This window comes from Telopea speciosissima, chromosome 4 (assembly GCF_018873765.1).
Source record: "Telopea speciosissima isolate NSW1024214 ecotype Mountain lineage chromosome 4, Tspe_v1, whole genome shotgun sequence".
Taxonomy (NCBI): domain Eukaryota; kingdom Viridiplantae; phylum Streptophyta; class Magnoliopsida; order Proteales; family Proteaceae; genus Telopea; species Telopea speciosissima.
Window position 1 is genome coordinate 63353329 of NC_057919.1, and position 21853 is coordinate 63375181.

At 38.4% G+C, this 21853-nt stretch overlaps 2 protein-coding genes and 1 long non-coding RNA gene across 5 annotated transcripts in view; 2 read left to right on the plus strand and 1 right to left on the minus strand.

Moving 5' to 3' along the window:
* Positions 1-7203, plus strand: part of LOC122657787 (acyl-CoA-binding domain-containing protein 6) — a 44071-nt gene extending 36868 nt beyond the window's left edge. For 2 of the 3 annotated variants that reach the window (XM_043852580.1, XM_043852581.1), the window contains 6 exons: positions 3200-3288; positions 4959-5042; positions 5141-5446; positions 5903-6442; positions 6557-6616; positions 7084-7203. In XM_043852580.1, coding sequence (XP_043708515.1) covers positions 3200-3288; positions 4959-5042; positions 5141-5446; positions 5903-6442; positions 6557-6616; positions 7084-7164 — 1160 coding nt within the window. In that variant the 3' untranslated portion in view covers positions 7165-7203. The remainder of the gene's footprint in view (positions 1-3199; positions 3289-4958; positions 5043-5140; positions 5447-5902; positions 6443-6556; positions 6617-7083) is intronic. The other variant, XM_043852582.1, reaches the window with a different exon arrangement.
* Positions 7204-7213: 10 nt separating this feature from the next.
* On the minus strand, positions 7214-12246 carry LOC122657794. Its single transcript, XR_006332359.1, has 3 exons — positions 12234-12246; positions 9525-9527; positions 7214-7334 (listed from the first exon to the last, which is right to left on the minus strand). It is a non-coding gene; the product is annotated as an uncharacterized LOC122657794 (long non-coding RNA).
* Positions 12247-17927: 5681 nt separating this feature from the next.
* Positions 17928-20705, plus strand: LOC122657788 (membrane-anchored ubiquitin-fold protein 3-like). The gene is made up of 4 exons (XM_043852583.1): positions 17928-18102; positions 18224-18459; positions 19235-19405; positions 20329-20705. Exons 2-4 carry the CDS (start codon positions 18327-18329, stop codon positions 20382-20384), a joined length of 360 nt encoding a protein of 119 aa, XP_043708518.1. The 5' UTR covers positions 17928-18102; positions 18224-18326; the 3' UTR covers positions 20385-20705.
* The last annotated feature ends 1148 nt before the right edge of the window (positions 20706-21853 follow it).

Below are 21853 nucleotides of genomic sequence, written 5' to 3' on the forward strand. Positions count from 1 at the left end.
TTACAAGAACTTTTGGTTCTTTAGGGACTCATAAGCAGAACCATTGAATGTTTAGGCTTGATGTTGATTACTTTTGCATGCAGATCTGTATTCGTTTATGAGCTGTTTATACTTAAAGTAGGTCATGTTGTATATTTCAGTTTTTCATATTTGACACAATGAGGATTGATTAAGCATTTAATGGAATTAGTAAAATTATGGAATCAAGAGCCTGACAAAACCTTGAATAAATCTGAATTCAATTACTCATATCATGGGGTTTGGCCATAGGCCTTGTAAACAGCCTTGGGAATGAATGCTTGGATGATCTAAACCGATCACCAAGGCCCTTTATTTATATTGAATTGAAGTACAATTAATCAAAGTACAAATAGGAATGTTGCCTCAGTCCTAATCCTATTAGGAATTCCTAATACAACTAGGAATGCCAGAATAGGACTCGGCTGAGGGAAAAACAATAAAACAAAGGGAAAAATAAAAGAAGAGAATCATAATCTGACTAGTACTACTCCTAACTTGACTAGGACTAATCTTAATCTGCTAGGACTAGTAAAACTAATCCTAATCTAACTAGGACTACTTACCCCAATCGGGTAAGCAGCCTATTTCAACATTCCCCCTCAAGTTGGAGCAAAGATGTCGATCATGCCCAACTTGATTAGATTGGGATGAAACAATTTTCCAGACAATCCCTTGGTGAAGATATCAGCAAGTTGATCCACAGATGTCACAAAGGGAATACAAATCAGCCCATCTTCTAACTTCTCTTTGATGAAATGCCTATCCACCTCAACATGCTTGGTACGATCATGCTGTACAGGATTGTGTGCTATGCTAATTGCAGCTTTCTTGTCACAGTACAACATCATAGGAAGACGAATAGGAACACCAAGATCTTGTAGCAACCCTTTAAGCCAGAGTAACTCGCAAATACCCTGTGCCATAGCTCGAAACTCAGTTTCGGCACTAGAACGAGCAACAACATTTTGCTTCTTGCTACGCCACGTGACAAGATTTCCACCTATAAAGAAGCAATACCCAGAAATAGACTTGTGATCTGCAAAACCAGCCCAATCAGCATCAGTGTATGTTTCTATCTGTAGATGACCATGCGTAGACAAAAGAATTCCTTTTCCAGGAGCTGACTTCAAATAGTGTAAGATACGAAGAACAACCTCCATATGAGAAGAGTAGGGATCATGCACAAACTGGCTCACAGTACTCACGGCAACAACAATGTCAGGACGAGTGTGTGAAAGATAAATCAGCTTCCCTACAAGTCTTTGGTACCGGTCTTTATCAACAGGCTCACCCTCTTTCTCCTTGAGTCGAACAGTAGGGTCCATAGGAGTATCTGAAGAATGACAGCCTAGCAACCCGGTCTCAACCAATAAGTCTAGGACATACTTCCTCTGGGAGAGAAAAATACCTTTAGAAAATCTGGCTACTTCAATCTCAAGAAAGTATCGTAGTTTTCTTAGATCTTTAATCTCAAATTCTTGTCCAAGGAAGGACTTCAGCCGTCTGATCTCATCACCATCATTGCCAGTAACCACTATATCATCAACGTCAACTATAAGAACAGTGAGTTTTTCACCAGCCCTCTTTATAAAGAGTGTGTGATCAGCATTACTTTGCTTATAGCCCACAGAAATCATGGCCTTATGGAACCGGCCAAACCATGCTCGAGGTGATTGCTTCAGCCCATAAAGTGCACGCTTCAGTCTACACACTTTTCCTTGGTTTCTGTCACAAGAGAACCCTGGTGGAATGTCCATATACACCTCCTCATCCAGTGTTCCATTTAGGAATGCATTTTTTACATCTAGCTGCTGCAAATCCCATCCAAGGTTGATTGCATAAGATAATAACACACGAACAGTATTTAACTTTGCAACAGGTGCAAAGGTTTCCTGGTAATCAATGCTGTATGTCTAATTGAACCCTTTGGCCACGAGTCGTGCCTTATACCTATCCACAGTGCCATCCACCTTCTGTTTCACCACAAACACCCATTTACATCCAACGGTTTCCTTCCCAGGTGGAAGAACCACAAGCTCCCATGTGTTATTTTTCTTCAAAGCTTCCATTTCTTCCATCATGGTTGCCTTCCACTTTCCGTCTGATAAAGCTTCCTGCCAATTGTTAGGAATACGAACAGAAGAAAGAGAGGAAACAAAGGCACGAAAGGATGGGGAAAGGGAATCATAAGAAACAACATGAGATATGGGATACTGAGTGCAAGTTTTGACACCTTTGCGAAGAGCAATAGGTAAGTCAGGAATATTACCAGGTGGAGAGATAGGTTCTGGATCCGGGTTCGGCAATTGTATGGGTATTGGAGCAACAATTGATTGAACCTGCTTATGTTTTCTTGCATAGGTCTTCATATTATTACTGTTATCAATCCTCTGAAAGTCACTAATAGTCCTCTGGATAGGAGTTTGGACCGGGGTAGGTTGCTCCCCCTGAATAGAAATGGTCTCCCCCTGTATAGGAACCTCTCCCCCTGTAATACAACTAGGAATGCTAGAATAGGACTCGGCTGAGGGAAAAACAATAAAACAAAGGGAAAAATAAAAGAAGAGAATCATAATCTGACTAGTACTACTCCTAACTTGACTAGGACTAAGCCTAATCTGCTAGGACTAGTAGGACTAATCCTAATCTAACTAGGACTACTTATCCCAATCGGGTAAGCAGCCTATTTCAACAGGCCTACATTATAACTTTGGACTGGACCGAATCAAACACTGAGTCAGACTGACTAAAACCTTTTCTCATAAACCAAGATTGGAAACCAAAATCAAGACTAACTAAACGAACCTGAGGCCGGCTAGAATGGACTCCTATTCCAAGGTTCTACAAAAATAATCATAAGCTGAGAGTGAAAAGAGTAATAGAACTCAATACCTAACTCTAAGACTCCAATCTGTAATCAAAACATCAAAACTAACTCCTAAATGACTAACCCACATTCAGATTAAGGAAAAGACTCCTATCACCACACACGTGACTATGAAAGCCATAGGTAGGGCAGAATCAAGCCTTTCTCTTCTTCTTGGCAACTGCATTGTGTAGGCATTGATCAAGTGTAGTTCCTTTTCTTATCAGTTTTGAGGTTGATTCATGGGTTGCTTTATTTTATCAGGTTTGTTGAGTTGTCCCCTATGTACTGATAGTGGGTGATGTTTTCCAGGACATGCAGAAACGCTGGTCTATGATGTTCTAAAAGTTGAATGGTCTGTAGCTGTCGCATCACCTCCTTCTTGTATTACTACTAACAAAGTAAGCCAAGTTGGTTGAACTCTCACTTGCTACTGTCATGATACTATTACAACTTCAATGGCAATATCCCGAGTTTTGTGATGCAAATCTTCATGCAAATGAACATGTTGGTTTCATTTCCATCTCTTGCCACTCTGTCCTCTTATAAAATATGCTGAACACTTCACATTTTGGGCAAGCTACTTTCAGAACAAGACTTGTTACCTTAAGTTGCTTATTCAAGAGACCTTATTCTGTCTGTGGGATAGTGGTGGTTATGTCATCTGCAACTAAAGATCCCTTGAGGCTTTCAAATTTAGTGTTGTAATCTTTGATTCATAGTTTATGAAACATAATTACTTAAAGTTGTAGCTAGTTCCTCAGCATGATAGTTGCCAGAAAGATAAACTCAGTACTCATGCTCTGGTAGGTGGATAAGGAAAGATGAATTTGTTCATCCACCGTGGATTTTATGACAAATGAGGAGTATTTTCTTAGTTCTTGGGTGTGAGGTTATGTATGAATTGGTGCTTAAAAGTGCTATTTGGGGTTGGGTTTGGACCTAGAAGTTTAACCTTTCCATTGCATAGAAAGAAAGACAACATTGTGGAAGACAAGTGCAACTGTGTGAAGAGCTTTGCAAATTTTTTAGATGCCTCTTTGTTGTATGACCAAGGGAGCTTTCTGTTACTACAAAAGGAAGCTGAGGGCTGCTTTCTGTATCCAATGATTGCATAGAAACACCATCTTTTTCTATTTCTGACCAGCAACTAAGTGCTGCTTTTATTCTAGTAATACCAAATCTCAAGTTCCATGCTAATATCCTAGGCTACAATATTTGCATCCTTCCAAAGTCCCCAAAACCCCTGAGCAATATTTTTTATTCTTCTTTGCATTTATGGTGAAGTGGATATGTGATGGTTTTCAAAAGAGGTCTCCTTTTCGAGTTTTATTGTTTCATCTGTTACCTCCAATTTGTGGATACAGGAGTAGCTGCAATGTAGGAGAAATCATGTAAAGGCTCTTATCTAGATTGGTTGCATTCTTTGAGGATCAGCTTGCTAGGTGGAAGGAGAGGACTTTTAAGGAGCAATGTAGCAAGCAGTGCACTCTGCCACTAGTTGTTAGATGAGATGCATACCCATAGACATATATGGGAGGTCCCTTGATGTTGATATGCTTCTATAATGAGCTTGGTATTAACAAACATAATCCATGATGAACATCACATTTTCATCTGAGAAATTATGAGATCCACCGCAGCATCCATCAGATAGCAGATCCGCATTCACCTCACTGAATATTCCATTGAAATAAGTTTAGCAGGCTGCAAAGACGAAAACATTCATTTTTCAGTCTTCTATTTTTGGCCTCTAAAAATGAATCAAGACCATATCAATGTTGATTTAACTAGTCCAATTGTAACACAATGAACTAGTAGTTCACAAAGGGACCCATAGTAATTGGGACAGCACCTTCTTTGGTTTGAGCTGAAAATTCTTCATTCAGTTATGCTTGTTAGGCACTTTCTCTTCTTTAAATTGGCTGACATTTTAACATCAGACGTTTATTATTAATGTCTTCCCTGCATTTTTTAAAATCTGCCAGTTGTATCTTTGTGGGATTTTGCTCAATTATTAAACACTGTTTCTTTCTTTCTTGGTGGAATTCTGATTGTGTTCTTTATGCAGGGCTTCAGCCTGATGCTTGTGCAGCAAAAGGAAAAAAATTTCCTTGTTGCATTTGGGGGATTCAAGAAGGAGCCATCAAATCAGGTTGAAAGAAAAAATAATTTTTGTTACTTTCCCTGCATCCAATGGATGCAGAATTTTAATTACATGAATAATTTTTTTATGTAATGGCTTCTCTACAGGTTGAAGTATTGATCATGGATAAGAATGAAGAATCCATGGGGAGACGATCTACACCTGAGAAAGGTCCAGGTTCATTGCTTTTTGAGAATCGCTCATGTCCTGTTGATTCAGTTGCCAGACAAAATCTAGCATCTGCATTGGAGCACCATGGCTCTGGAAGGAAGTCTATTTCTGAATCCTTACTTGTTGACCCAAACCCGGTCTCTGGTAATGTTTCACTACGCAAGCAGTTACACAACGAGGAAGAATACAGTAATACTCTTAAAATGGTGAAGAATCAGGAAGATGAAACCTTTTTTCCTCAAGTAAGGCACTCGAGCCTCAAATGTGGAAATGTTGCGACTAATTTTGGTTGCTCAGATATGGTACCTAAAGTTTCTGATTCTATTTAGGGTTATGTTGATGATTAGAGGCTATTCTGGCATCCCAAAGTTCAACTTGTATGTGTCCTGCCGAGCTATGTTTGCTAAAATTTTGGGGAAACATTTTGAAGGACACTTCTAGGAAACACACACACACACACACACACACACACGTACACACAAGCATGCATATACAGCATGTACCTGTATGTAAATGGTGGGTCGGCATTTTCACGGTTGTTTTACTTTGCTGGTTTCCATATACTGACCAAGTTAATGTTCTCAAATTTTAAATAGTAGTTTGATGTGAAAAATACCTGCTTTTATGGTCGCATTATCTTGGGCTTTATACTGTGCCATGTTATCATTTCTAATTCTCTTAACACTGAAAAAACTAAGTCACTGTTTCAGGCGATGGAGCACAGAACCAAACCACTAGATACAGGCATGCCAACTGATATTGCTGGAGGTATTGCCAGTCCAGAAGAGATGACTTTTAAATTTGATTCTGAAAACTCGAAATCCCACCCGAAGCAAGTAAATGCAAACATTCCGTCTGACAATGATGGTGCAATGGGCCCAGAAACTGATGGCAAGTCAGCAGGCTTATCAGCCCCTTCGAATATCTATCAGATGTATGAATCCAAAATAGCTGTTCTGATAAGGAAGAATGGGATTCTGGAAGGACAGCTGGCGGCTGCATTGGGTAGCCGAGATGCTCAAGAGAAGAATTTGTCTTCTGTTGTCAAGAGTAAACAGGACATGGAGAAAAAGCTGGCTGATACAATGAAGGAAATGGAGTTACTGAAAGAGAAACTGGGTAGCATAGAGCTTGCTCAAGAAGAGGCTAACAGCCTGTCAAATATAGTACACTCCGACAATGTTCGGCTAGAGCATGATGTGGCTTTCCTTAAAGCAGTTTTGGATGATACTCAGAAGGTCTAGTAAATATTGCATTTACCGACAATGGTTTAAAGCCATGGATGTGTTTTTTCTTTTCTATTCACCCAATGAGATGCATCTATTAATTGGCTTATGGGACATTTGATGCAGGAGCTGCACTCGACAAGGGGAGTCCTTGCAGGAGAGAGAGCAAGAGCGTTCCAGCTACAGGTATAGACAATTGCATCTATTTGAAGGGATTATGAGTTAAATATCTGAGGAATTGTATGAAAAAGGGGAAATTCTATGTTTTTACCCAACAAATGAAGCTTCAAAACAAAATCCAAACTTCTATAATTTTTTTTTGGTGGGGTGGCGGGGGGAGCGTGTTGGAAAGGAGAAATCAAGATTGACTAGAATAATCTTAACCATCAGGTATATAGGATTATATCGCAGCCTTTTTTAACATGAACCGAATGTGAGTCGTTGATGGTTATCATCCAGAATGTGAGCTTTTTCTTACCGTAGTCATACAAGTGGTGCCAATGTACAATACTTTTGTATGCATCCTAAATGAAGCCAACTTATTTTATTTGTCCAATGTATAGATTAGAATGAAGTCTTGGGTTCTCTTTGTTCTCTGATTATTTGATTATTATGTGTTTCTAATGGTGCTCTCAAATTTGTTGTCTGGGAAGGTGGAAGTCTTTCATCTCAAACAAAGATTGCAGTCTGTGGAGAACCGTGCACAAACACCCAGGAAACCGTTCCACATGTAGTTACTGGACATAATATACACAGCTAGACAACCTACCACTCCCCCCCCCCCCCCCCTTTTTGGCCACACTTTAAAATACATCACTGGTGGAGAGTCTGGAGACATTCTGTTTGTATATTATGGGAGTTACCTGTATATATACCAAATCTACTGTAATATCAACATCTTGTCCTTTGCCACTCTCTTTTAGACATGTAAATAATAGAATCGGTGAGGAAGTGCGAAGCTTGTCCTTTGATGGAGGCACTTTCAGAACATCGTCTTTAATTCAAGTAAGTTAATTTATAGATTGCATTCTCTAATATCTGCTTTTTTACAGTCTTGTGAAAGTTTGTAAAGAACAAAATAGAGGTGAAAATTATTCAGAGCTAATGGTCACTGATAATCTTTCATGGTTGAATAAATTAATACATGCCTAATGGAGTTTGATTTGAATCTAAACAGAGGGAAGGATGTAACCGCCCTCAGTTTTTAGTATTGGTTCACTTGTGAATCATGGACACTTTTGGATGTGTTCACTCAAAGAGAAACATGTCTAGTGCTGGTATTGTTTTGCTAGATTTTAAGCTGGTGTCATTCCTTACTGTACCCTGAACAAAAAGCTAATGGAGCAAATCCAGTTGAGGTTAGGGATAAGAGTTAGAGTCACTAGCATAGGGTTGTTTATTAAGACACAGAAGATGAGTTGGTAAGACCCTCAAAATTGAGTAGGGGTCTTAGGATAGCTTGATCAACAGGAGGATGGAATTAGAAAACCTAAGCTTTCAGCCTTTTCAAACTTTCAAGGCAGACCTTATTTTTAGGTCACCAACCAAGCCCTTTTTTCCAATTAGACTTGTGTTGGCATGAATGGCAGTAGGATGAAATTTTCATCCTTCCTATGCTTCAGAGCAACAAAAATAAATAGAAAAGTAGTGTTTTTGGCTATCTAAGGTGAAGAGAGAATCTCTTCAGGTATTTGACGCTATGATTGGATTCTTAGAGTATTTATATCATCATTAACTCTTGATCCCTATTATGAAGCTTTTCATCCTTCCTATGCTTCAGAGCAACAAAAATAAATAGAAAAGTAGTGTTTTTGGCTAAGGTGAAGAGAGAATTTCTTCAGGTATTTGATGCTATGATTGGATTCTTAGAGTATTTATATCATCATTAACTCTTGATCCCTATTATGAAGCTTTGAAATGCCCTATCTCAGTCCAGTTGGAGGTTTAGATCCCATGGATTAAGAGGTTTTCTCCTCATCGTGGGTGAAAGGAAACTCAATCCTAAAAAAAAATAAAAAAATCTGATGACTATAATGCATATTCTTTCACTTGTAGTATGGATCCAAAATGCCCCATTGTTGATTGGTCAGCTTATTAGTCATTTTAATATTGGTTCAGCAATTTTGTGGACAAGTAGACTTCTAGGTCCCTTGCTCACGTCTCAAGTTTCAGATCAAATAGAGCTTATCAAGTGGCAAAATAGAGATTTAAAAGTCTAGAGCTATACAGCAAGCATGCATGGACATAGAATGAGGATCAAAGGAATATATTTGTTGAATTTGAGTTTGAAACTCTTTGTGAGTGATCTATCTAAACCATCCATTATCTATCCAATGGTTGGAAATGGATCACATCTTTATCAGAAGAATATTATAAAGAAATGGCATTTTCCTCTTTGAAAACTATGCTCCCAAAATTCTACCACGCTTTTTTTGTTTTTTGGTAAACGATTCTATCACGCTTTTGACAGTTAACTAAGAAAGGGGAAGCTGAACCGCTCATGTGAAAGCGAAGAGGAGCACAATAAAAATAAAGAAAAAGAAAGAAAAATTGCAATGCAATCGAGTAGATGTTGGGCACGGTGGTGGGCCTATTATTGTTGGTTTAAAGTTAAACGCGTTTGAAACGCTGTTTTGTTTATTATTATTATTATTATTATTATTATTATTATTATTATTTTTGTGTCATTTTCCGAAATTGATTCCAATGATAAGTAAAAAGCGCTCCAAAAAAGAGCAAAAGTTATGAAAAAAGTGGTATTTTTTTTTATCATAAACGTTTGTAATTTTACAATATGTAAAAAGACATTTATTTTGTCCCGTGGATTGATGATAAATCAAAGGATGAATTATTATTATCACAAAAGTCTATTATTTTTCCAAACGTCACAGACTACGAAACCTTTGTCTTATTGTTGATAGGTTAGAGGCTTTCAATGGCCACAGGAGATCCTATCTCGGTGGTCCATGAAACTAGGTCACTCTTGCACTAGAGATTGGGACTAGCAGGAGAAATGAAGCTCCTCATTCCTAGGCAAGTTTATTTAATGGAGGACAAGTTCGAAATGGCAGTGACACTATTCCGTGTATTTCACCAACTATGATTGATGGGAAGAAAGTAGCAAGGTGTAGTCGAGAGGATTTAGCGGAGGAAAAGGACAAATGGGAAGTTGCACTTGTGGGCTATGTTTTTGGACTTCGGCCATCATTCTCAAATCTCAACTATGAACGATATACTAAGGCTGTGTTTGGTAACGGTCTAAACAAAGAACGTCCGTTCTTGATTAGAAACGTTCTTTTGCGTTTTTGGTCTAAAACGGCGTTCTAAGACCGAAAATGATCGTTTGGTAACGTTCTCAAGAACGTTGTTCAGAACGAAAATGGTGTTTGGTAAAATCTGTTCTTCCCTATTTGATATTAATTACAATAATGTCATTTCTTTGTCAATTATACCAAAAAAAGACTTGTAAAATCCTTTTCTCTTACCAACCTTAGCATAAAATTAAAATATCTCATTAACATAACCAAAGTAAGTATAAAAAGATGTCAAATTTCAAGGATGCCATTAAAATTAGGTTCTTGAGTGGATTAGTGGCATAACTAACTATGTTATGAACAGTTGAATAAAGAGGGCCTTGGTGGACTCGAACCATCATCCTCTTGGAACATGCTCATGTTCCAAGTGCTCTACCAATTTGAGCTAAAGGCCCATCAAGTTGTCAATGAATTAACACAACAGATTAAACCAAATTATATTATCCATTCTTTTGGATTCTAGAAAGCCAGGAGATTCCATAGACTGAATGATCTTAACAAACCGAAGCACTTGGCTATTTTGGACATGAGAAGTAAAGAAATTTTTTGTTTTTCAAAGAAAAGGCAATTAGTACAAACAGAAAAATGGTGGTGCCAATGCCAGAACCTTTTGAAATTGGTCCTAAGAGATAACATAGATGGGCCCTGCTCTTACCTGCCATTCATTGCTTCCTTTCTCAGTAATTTCTTTGTCTTCCCCAATCCCCTTTCTCCTATGTGAGTGGAAAAAAGTAAAGGAAGAAAAGGTATGGATATGAAAGTTGAATCAACTTATAATTTAAAGGGCAATCATATGATAGTCCCCCCTAGGGTACCCAGATCAGAAATCAAAAGTTCAAGTTTGAACCATTCTCCCCTGTCATACCCAGATCAATATCATCCAATCAAGTCCTTCTGGGCTGAAGATCACATCTCATGATCAATATCTTATTAAAATCTGACCTGTTTCAAATTCTCTTGGATGGTTTTCACAGTGACAGATTTAGAAATCAGATTTAAAAATAAATTTAATAACAGCAAATCAAAGTTTCAGATATGGTCCAAAAGTTGGTCGAAGGTCAATTATATGGAGAAGAATGGTTTCCCAAATTTTGGCTCAAATCTGACGGACAGATTTGAAGTAAATAGTGTTGGAACCAGATCAGATTTCTTGTTTGGGAGATATCACCAGTTTACTTTGCTGGTTGTGTCCATATGCGATTCTGCCTATTGGATTGGAATCTGAACTTTCCTTAGGGTTGCCTTCACCAAAACTAGCATGGTGTTTTCTGTGGTCATAAAGAGAAAAGGAAGTTGATAAGGACTTTGTTTATCAACATACTGTTTCCTAACCAGACAGCAACACCACTTTTATATAGATTTCATTCAACTTTAGACCTGTTTTTCCATCATGCAGAATATACCATCAGGTGAAACACCAACACTCAACCATAAATTATATGCTACGATGTACCTACAGTATACCAAAGTAACCAATCGAAGCCCATCCCACCTACAAATTTCCTTTTATTGTTTCCTGCAACTAGAATTGATTTCTGCAGCCCCCTGTAGTGCACTGTTCTTCTCATTGATTCTATAGGTTAGAATATTATTTCCTACATTCAGGTTCAAATCCGTTGGCCTGCTTTAGCTCCTGCATATAGACAGCAAAACTGTCCATACGACTATTTGTTTCCAATAGTTCTTGCTTGAATTTCAATCTTGTTTATCTATGTTGAGTTGTACAATCACTGAGAAGAGAAGATGGAAAGAGAGTTGGATGATAGATGGTGTGTATATCATACCAGCCTTCATGTTTTTATATTTAGAAAGCCAAATAAGAGTTACAAAGGAAATAGGACTCTAACACCTCTTACCTAGCTAAGCCTAGAACCTAATTACAATAGGAAACTGAAATATAACTTTAATAGGAAAGAGAAAAAATATAACAATTAAATCGCAAATTACTTAGCTAAGACTACCCTCCCATGCATGTATCTTTAACAGCCTCCATTGAATGTCCAGCCCTTTTTGGGCCCATAAATGGACTCATGGATGACCCACAATTTTCAGTTCTAACAAGACTCCCCCCTCTTTTGTCTTTTAACTTCCGCTCTAGATTATGGAAGCTTTAATAACATAGCAAACTGTGCTTCATTGGCTCATTATTTGTTATTCCTTTTACCATATATAGTTCTGATATCTAATCCTGATTCATTCTTCCCTCTCTCTCTCTCTTTTTTCCCCTTCCTTTTTTTTTTTTAATACCAATTACATCATAAACTACTCACAGAATAATGTAAATACAACCAACATCTCCATCGATTAGAAACTCTATAGATCCTAAGCTAATGAACTACTAAAGTTGTCATTTTCGCCTTACACTACGATACTGAGTACCTTGAAGCATTCTGATCTCTATCATTTAGTGAATAAAAGTGGTATAAAAAACACTTCAAACGATTAGAAAGTAGTTCCTAGTTGCCTAACACCATCTTCAGAATATTTACTTCAATACCCAAAGCAAGTTAATCAAAAGAAGGGAGAAAAAAATATCAAATGAACCAAATCAAACAATACATGGAAACAACAAAAATGGTGAGGAAAATTAGAGAAAATAAAAAATATGGAGGTAAAGTAATATTTACTTGGCAGATATCACATTTAGAGAGCTTGTTGGAGAGGCACTGAAGGAGAAGCCTCTGATGTTCGCTTGCAAGCTTGTTTGCTTCATGAACTTCAATGTCAAAGTTGCCGGTGCCTTCTCACACACATCGCATTGGATTTTCATCCTCTTCCTTCTAGTCTTCTTTTTTTTTTTTTTTCTGATAATTTTTTCTTTCTATTTCTCAACTCTTAAAATCTGTAGAAGAGTTCTTGAAGCTACCCAGATAGACTATTTTCAATAATCTTTCAAACACACACAGAGGTTCCCGAGAAACTCTGCAGAAAGGGGAAAAAAGAGACTTCGAGTAAAGCAGAATAGACAGAGAAGTGGGTTTTGACAACTCTTTGAGCTATGAAACTGGTTGAGTCTCAAAAGATTCATATAAGGCTGAGAAAACCCAAAAGAATGGAAAGAGGCGAAAAAAAAACTCCGAAGATGTGAAAAAATAAAGAAGCAGAACTGAGAAGAGAGTAAAGAAGGAAGGAAGGAAGATGGGAATATGTGTAAGAAGAAAGACGTGTGGACAGTAACGTGGTTGGTTAAGAATCACTGTAACTGTGTAACAGGAGATAATGTTTGATTCTCATAATAATCAACGAAGCTTCGGTGCAATCTCCTCCTAAATTCACATGGCAGACAAGTACACGGCTTCTTCAAAATTCATATTCCATAATCTCAAATCATACCAAAAAAATCCCTAAAATTACAGATCATACAAAATTCCCAAATCATACCAAAAAAATTCCTAAAATCCTATACCTTTTCGGCTGAATCCTTCCAAGTATAGGGTTGGTGATCCAATTCTTGAGACACAATGACACACAAAAACCCCCCATCAACCGCTGATTTTCGCACAATAGGGACGACCTAGACACAGAGAGAGAGAGAGAGAGAGAGAGAGAGAGAGAGAGAGCGAGTGAGACAGAGAGAGCCAGACAGAGAGATTGAGAGAGAGAGACAGAGAGAGGAAGCGAGAGAGAGAGCGAGGGATAGAGAGCGAGAGAGAGATGAGATCATGGTTACCTTGGCCGTAGTTGCATGTACCTTCTCTTTCTCTGTTCCTTCTATTCCCTTCTCTTCCCCAAGGAGACTGTTGGCTTCTTTTCTCGAAATCACGGGATTTCACGTTATCGCGATGTAATTGTCGTTCTTGTTCTTTACGAACCGTCTCGGAGACGGTCTGTAAAGAACGTTCTTTTGGTGATGAAAATCTCCGATTCGTTCTAAAAGAACGAAAAAACGAACCGCAAAGCCAAACACTTTTGCATGTTTTTTTGTTCTTTTTGAACAAAAGAACTGTTCAAAACACTGTTCAGAACGTTACCAAACGCACTCTAAGGAGAAACGGGCACAAGCAGGTGAGGTTAAGGTGTTTGGTTTGGAAAGAGGCATTTTCATCTTTGACTTTCAAGACTTGACATTAAGTCGTCAGATCCTAGATGAGGGTCCTTGGACCTTGGCTGGGCGCAAGGCCATTGATCCTCCACCCATGGTCACCGGACGTGTCTTTGACCAAGAAGGAGGAAACACAACTCCCACTATGGGTCAGGTTGTATGGCTTGAACTTACACTTCTGGGGAACTCAAACGTTGGGGAGACTAGCTAGTGTGTTGGGTACACCGATATGTGTTGATCGCAGGATTTCACAGAAGGAGCACCTCTCCTTTGCCCGGTTTTGTGTTTTGATTAACGCAGTAGACGGGCTGCCAGACTCAATTTCGATTGTGCTTGACATCGGTTCGGTGCTGGAACATCGGGTGGATTACGATTGGGCTCTGTCTATTTGCAACACATGTAAGGTTTTCAGACATGGAGATCGTTCTTGCCCACTTGCTATTGCAATACAGCCAGAAAAGGCATCGCCACAAAGTCAAGATAGTATACGGGTTGATAACTCATGGAAGGCATTGCCACAGAGTCAAGAGAATATGCAGGTTGATAACTCATGGAAGGCATCACCACAGAGTCAAGATAATATGCAGGTTGGAATTTTTTGTTTTACCAATATCTTGGTTGCTTAAACGGTAAGAATCACAAGACATCTATTCTACCACGTGGACAACTGATATATCCATCCCGACCGTTGGATAGAGAGGATATAGTCTTAATTAGCTACATATCAAACTCTCACCCCCCCCCCCCCAAAAGATAATATGCAGGTTGGAATTTTTTGTTTTACCAATATCTTGGTTACTTAAACGGTAAGAATCACAAGACATCTATTCTACCACGTGGACAACTGATATATCCATCCAGACCGTTGGATAGAGAGGATATAGTCTTAATTAGCTACATATCAAATTTGAGAGTTTAACCCCTTCCCCCCAAACCCCCCCCCCCCCCCAAAAAAAAAAATTTTAATTCAATCAAATGCCTCCTTTGGTAATCACCAAAAAAAAAAAAAAATCTCCTTTGCACACATCTCATGTATTTCCATTCATGATTCATGTGTACTAGTACTCAAGATATTGCTATGGATTCTCTCAAGTCTCTGTGAGAACTCTAATGCATTGGATTACAAATCAGAGTCACCCTTGTAGCCTCGAGGTTGATCCATTTCTCAAAGACTTTAGATATCTTTCCTTCATCTTTAATGATTGTAATTTTTATTTTCTTTCAAGGGGAGCAAATAGTATAGCTCATTCCCTTGCCAAGAAAGCCTTTCATTATTGCATGTGACGGTTAATTTGACTTAATTCCACTCATTGGCTTCATAATTTGTGTGTAAATGAAGCCTTGATTACTACGCACTTCTATCATCATCAGATTTTTATTTACCAAAAAAAAATAAAAGTTTGAATGAGAACAAATGGTTTAGATTTAAAAAATCATAAAAATAAATCGCTTAAATTTATTTTGTGATTTTTTAAACCAATTTAGTATTATATAACCTTAGCCCACTCATCAAATATTGATATTTAACTAATAAGATTTGAATTGGTCCCACAATTTATTGTTTATATTGTCTATTTTTTTGCCATGTTTGTTTAAATGTTTAACCATATTTTTGAACTGTCTTAAACACACCATACCGAATAAGGGATTTTTTTTCTTGTTGCTCCCGTTTTAACTAACAAGGTGTATCCAACGCGCCCAAGTCTATCGTGACCGTTCATTACATCATTAAAGCTTGATTTGATCTTGCATAAACATGGACTCACCAAATCGAAATTGGGTCTAACTTAGGAAAAGCATAGAACCTGAGATTTGGATCCTCTACGCTTGAGGTTGAGCATCTATGGTGTTGTGCTCAACTTCCAAGCCGCCATGTTAGATTCTATGTTGATCCAATAATCGGTAAATGAGCTCCAATTAAATTTTTTTTTTTGAGTTGCAATTTTGAATTTTGAATTTTGAATTTTGAATTGAGCTCTTCCACCGATCATTGGATCGACATGAAATCTGACGCAGTTGCCTGGGAATTGAGCGCAACGATGGCCGTAGAGGATCCAAATCCTAGAACCTAAACCTAGATCATGTGACCCCACAGTCAATGGGAACTTAATAGTGGGAGTATCCACGCGTACATAAGTGGCACACAAACCAAAGACACGCACAAGGAGGAAGAGATTGCATGAGGAATGCTTTCCACCCTTTTCCTCAACGCGGGTGTAAGGTGAGAGATGCAACTACAGCAGCAATTGAGTGGGGCCCGTCGATACCAATTCAGAGCGTTGAAGTCAATGGAGTTTCCATGAATCATGCCAAGGAAAAGAATGGGCCCACAATCCTTGCTGTAATTCTTGCTGTCGTCATACTACGCGTTCTGGGTTATCATTTGCCCGTGATGTATTTCGCTACCAACCGGAGGTTCCACAGCCAATTTGGAGGGTTAGGTCATTGGCATTTTTTTTTTAACTTCGCAAGTTAAAGGCATGGGGAAGCATGTTTCGGTAAATATTAACCTGAGTAAGCAGGCTTTATCCCCTGAGGTTCGCTGATCGGTACGATTGTGTGGTTCCTCTCATAGGGAGAGTTAAAATGACCATTCCACCCCCTGACCAAACGCATTGCTCGGATGGGGTCCACTCCCTTTTATTAGAGACACTAGGGAACTGTACCGGGTAGGGGAACCGCAGGTGATAAAAATTCATACTCTATACCCTCTCACAATATTTATTTTCATTTAAAAAAAATTCATATGAGCTGGCATAATGTACACCTTAGGATCAAAGAGCCTTTTCTCTTAATTCATAATTTGTATGCAAAAGTGGATTACTAAAGTATAAATAGAAATACATTTTAAATTACTTTTTCACTCGCTGAGCAAACTGACCTCGCAAGATGGCCTTTGCCCCTTGTTCCACTCTAAGCGATAGAACCCAAGTACTCTCTCTCTCTCTTTTTGCTGGAAAGAGGCAAAATGGCATATACTTAAAATGACTTTAAGAGAAATGACGAGGAAAGACATGCATAGCTTATTAGGCCTTGTATCAAGTATAACTTCAATAGAGTTGATTAGGGGGCAAAGATCTATGTAGACGACCCCATTTAGTTAAGATAAGGTTGGAACCACTTTTTTTGGCCAATATCATATTAGTACCAAATACCGCTACTATCAACCGATATCTTGGAGCATAATTCCATTGGGAAAAGGAATGCTAACCGGTCGTGCAACGAGGCATGTACCTACTACCTACCCCTAAACACAGATGTACACGAAACGACTGACACACCCCTGATTCTTACCACCTTTCCAAGGGTGCACCAATCATTTTGCTTGCAACTATGTGGACATAGATACATGCCTGCACTGCGCGACCGGTTAGCATTCTTTATCCCAATTCGATGAGTTATCAAATGCGCTCTTTTCTCATAGAAATGCTTTGAGGGCAGAAACTTGCATAAGCATTTTTAATGCCAAACACGGCCTTACTAATAGTAAGAGTGTGAAAGTAAATCTAGAGGATTCGCATTTTACAGATGTCACGAGAATCAATATCCAACGGTCCTCTCTCCCTCACACCTAAGTAGTGAACTCTCAACTAATAACGTTTTCTCTCTCTCTCTCTCTTTCTCTCTCTTTCATATTTATCCGTTTCAGATCTCAACAAGAAAATGAAAGATGCTCGTATCGGTATAAACGAACGACCAGAACACAGAGGAAGAAGGACTAACCAGTAACCAGAGCCTTTAAATTTACAACTTTGAAATCGATTCTCTCTCTCTCCCTCTCTGTGTGACTTTGAATTCTCCACTCGAATCTTGCATTAATGGCGTTTTGATCAGGTACTACTACTTCTGTGACTGGTTTCGTCAATACTTTGGGCTTCGTAAGATTCTCTTATTCTTGTCTCTTTTCTCGTGTTTTCCTACTTTTCTTTCTCTTCCTCTGTTTTTTTTGGGTTTCTTCAACCTCTCGTTCTTTTACTTCCAAAGATTCTCGCAGATCCGATGACCGTAAGCTAATTTGTTAGTGCTTCTCTGTTTGTTTTGTTGTTTTCCTTCTTTGAATTCAGATCTACTAGTGATTTTATTCTTTTTTTAATCTTTTCCTTGTGAATTCAAGTTGTGATGACAGAAGTTTTTCGTGTTTGCGGCAGTTTGTTTTCTTGTGACAAGCGATTGGCTCGTATGAAGTACTTACTTCGTCGGCTTCCTTCTCTTTCTATCGACTCCAATGACCTTGATGTTTTGGCACGAAGCAGACTTATTGGCAGATTCTTACACTTTTTATTGACTGACTTTTCGATGTCAAGTTGTGGAAGAAGGTGCCCCCCCCCCCCCCCTTCTTTTTTTTTCCCTTTCAGTTTTCTCTGTTCTGCACTTTTTAATCTTTGGTGACGTAGATTTATTTAGTTATTAATCGAATCACTGTGAAAACTTGTGTAGGCCAGGAAGGAGAGAATCAATTGCTCTTGATTCTTTTTGTTGAAAGAAGTTCTTTGTTGTCAAATTGAATCTGCAAGTTTTTCGATTGAGATATAAATAAATAATGGGTGGAGAAGAGGAACGACTTGAACTTAAGTTCCGCGTATATGATGGCACGGATATTGGTCATAATCACTATGCTGCATCTACTACTATTGCAACACTCAAGGAAAGGCTAGTGTCTGAGTGGCCCCAAGGTTAGATATATTTCCCCTGTATTTTCTTTTATCTCTGAATTAAAGAGGATCAAATTGAAGAATTTAATCCGATTGATTACACCATCGATGCCATTTTTGGTCAACGACACTATGGGGCAGCGAGCCTTTGGCTTTACAATTTATTCATTCCAATTGTTGATACTATCTATTCTTTAATCTTGATATCAGGTTCAGAAAATTTTGTGATATCATAATATAGCTTGTTTACAGATTCGAATAAGCGAATAGACATTTGCGCATTTGTCTTGTTTAAATGGTATTTACTTGCTTGTAGCTCGACTACCTTCCTGTTATTAAGATTATTTGTATAGGGTACCCATTTAGGTGTTGATTCTTTTGCATGTGTTTGAGTTTTACCTTACATTTTGACCCTTTGCTCAAAATTTTATTTATGGAAGTGGAATGATTCTTGCATTATTCATGTTACTTAGTGCATTATATATGTGAAGTTACAGGTGCCTGTTACTTGACCTGAACACATTTATTTATTTATTTTTCTTAATGTGTTTCCCTTACTATGCAATCCAGCATTACCGAAAATTCCTAATTGTAGCATCTTCCCTGGTTGTTCTAACTGGGCATTGGTTAGCCACCATACCTTTCTTCATATTGTCCATGATGTAGTAGTTCGTTGGTTGATGGTTGATTGAAAGTTTACAATATTGCCTCTGAATTGGTTTCTGTTATGTTTTCTGTTCATTTTTATACCTCTATTTTAGAATATAATTTCCTAATGAAGCCTTTCCACTGCCAGACAAAACAGTAACACCCAAGTCAGTTAATGATATGAAACTCATATATGCTGGGAAAGTCTTGGAGAACAACAAGACACTTGCTGAGTCCAAAATACTCTTTGGTGATCTTCCTGGTGGAGTTATTACAATGCATGTAGTAGTGCAGCCTCCTTTATCCAAGAAGAAGACAGGTATGTTGTGTCTCAAACATTTTAGTTCAGTCTTCAGAGTTCAATTTGTCTTGTTCAAAGTTGATGCAGCATTGAAATGTTGTTTTGGGGGGGGGGGGGGGGTGATGTCTTCTATTCCATCTCTTGCATTGCATGAAATGCATGAAAAGTGTGCTGATTCCGAAGGGCCATATAGGGTTTCGCTATATATTGTAGCAAGGGTTATTTCTCTATAATCAATTTGAGATAGGGTGTGAGGACGAGCGGCTGTAACCGTATTCTCCATTGATAGTGACGTAGATCTCACCTCACCGTGCACGTAGGCAGGCAATCGTGTCGAACCACGTAAATCCTTGTGTGCATTGTGTGATTGTTTTGTTTGCGATTTCCATTCTTTTCTGCATCATTTTAGGTTGTCATTTTCCTACAAATGTATAGCCTCAACTATTTAAAAACTCTAAAAGGACTGGACAATATTACCATGGAACGTCTCCGACTTCTCCTCTCTTTTGAATAGAGTTGCAAATACACTTACTTTGCACCTAAGTTCTGGCAACTGTTCCTTCATGATTCCCTCACCTCAAGAATCAGGGGCTGTGGAAGGGTTCTTTCTGTAGTCAACGACGGCTGGTTAGCAATCTTATGGCTACCTAAGTACAGCAGTATCTATAGTTTCTAGACTGTGAATCCAATCATGGGGCTTAACACATCTCTATTTAACAATACATCTGAGGTTGTTTGCATCAACACAGTTTCGAACCACTATGGAATTGAGGGTGCAAATCATTTTAAATGGAGAAAATTATCTGTTTTGGTAGATAAGTTAAAGCTGATGTTATCCCTTATATATGGTTGTAGTGCTCTTTAAAATTATGAATATAGTTATCACAGTGCCACATCCCGTGGGCATGACAGTTTTCTGTTTTGTTTGGCTGTAAACACAGACAAGAGCAAGGAGACGATGACAAAGACGAATACGTGCACATGTACAATCCTTTAATAAGACAAAGCCCTTTACTACACCACTATTGCAGAGAAAGCTAAGCAGATTCTTTTTCATTTTTTCCTTTAGAGATTGTATTTTCCCCTTTTCTTATATAATTATTTAGGTTCAATAGCCATTACTCATCATCAAATCCGACCCATTTTTTGTTAAATGCATTTGCTTCTGTTGTTGTTGTTCTCCATGTTGTAATCATTCTTGTACAAGTAAGCTCAAAATATGTAGCACATGAACAGTGATGACATCTTGTCATAAGATCCTCGAAAACTGAAGAACTATTGTAACTTTGTGTGGACTATTCTACAGGTTAATCTTTATGCTTGCATATGCACTTTAATATTTAATCATACACAGACACGAGCAAGGAGGCATGAAATGACAATTGTGTAACACCATTTCTGTATGTGAAGGGTGATTGTGTACATACACAACTGTGTCTGAAAACCAGACACATTTTTATCTTTATCATAATTTTTCCATTCAAGAAGTTTGACCCCTCCCTCCAATTTTGTTTTCTTTGCTTAGTTTTATTACTTAACATAATGCTCGAATGCCAATGCTCAAAAGGATAAAGAACCTGTTGAGGAGTGTTTTGAAGGGAAAAACCAGGTTGTAGTTAACAACTGGGGATGAATGAAAAGGGGAAAAGAAGCCCACTTATACAAAGGTGGGTAGAACTGTATAGAATCTTTGGATCAATCTTGTAAATTGATTTAGAGAGTCATCACTAAATGTTCCTCCACTAGGCCATGTTTTGGTGGCTCTTCCCTGCATCCACCATTCACTCCAGTACTAGTTAGGGGAAAACACTGCATAGTTTCCATTAGGGCTGGCAATGAAACCCATTTACCCTCCTTACCTGCCTTACCCTCACAGACTTGGAGGGGAAGGGTGGGAATTCTTTACCGTACAAGTTAAATGGGGAAAGGGTAAGGGTAGGAGGGGCTTCCCTGCCTAGTTAAGCTATTGTGGATATGTAACCCAAAATAGCAGAGTTCTGGTGGGGTAATTCTGAAGATTGCAGAGAGTCCATTGGAATAGATGGAATGAAATGTGCAAGGCAAAGCAAAGTGGAGGTTGGGCATGGAAAAGCTATTCTGATAAAGAAAGTTTCTTTTCATCAGAGGTGAATAGAATTCCATCACTAGGATCTCATAATTACTCTTCCCTGTATAGGATGAAGGTCCAATACTTTTGGCACTGTTCCAATAGTCTCTCATATACTTGTGGGTCTCTTTACTCAATAGTTTGAGCTTTTAGGTTGGATATTTACATGGTATTAGAGTAGGTCTCGATCCTGCCTCCGTCCATTCCTTAATTTGTACATCTGTGGTCGTGTACACAATTCTGTCCTACCTACACGTGTTACCAGTAAGATAGTTTGAGCTTTTGAACGGAATATGCAAAGATATGGGATGATCAATCAATTGAACCTTACTAATTTCAATATAGACCTAAGATCTGTT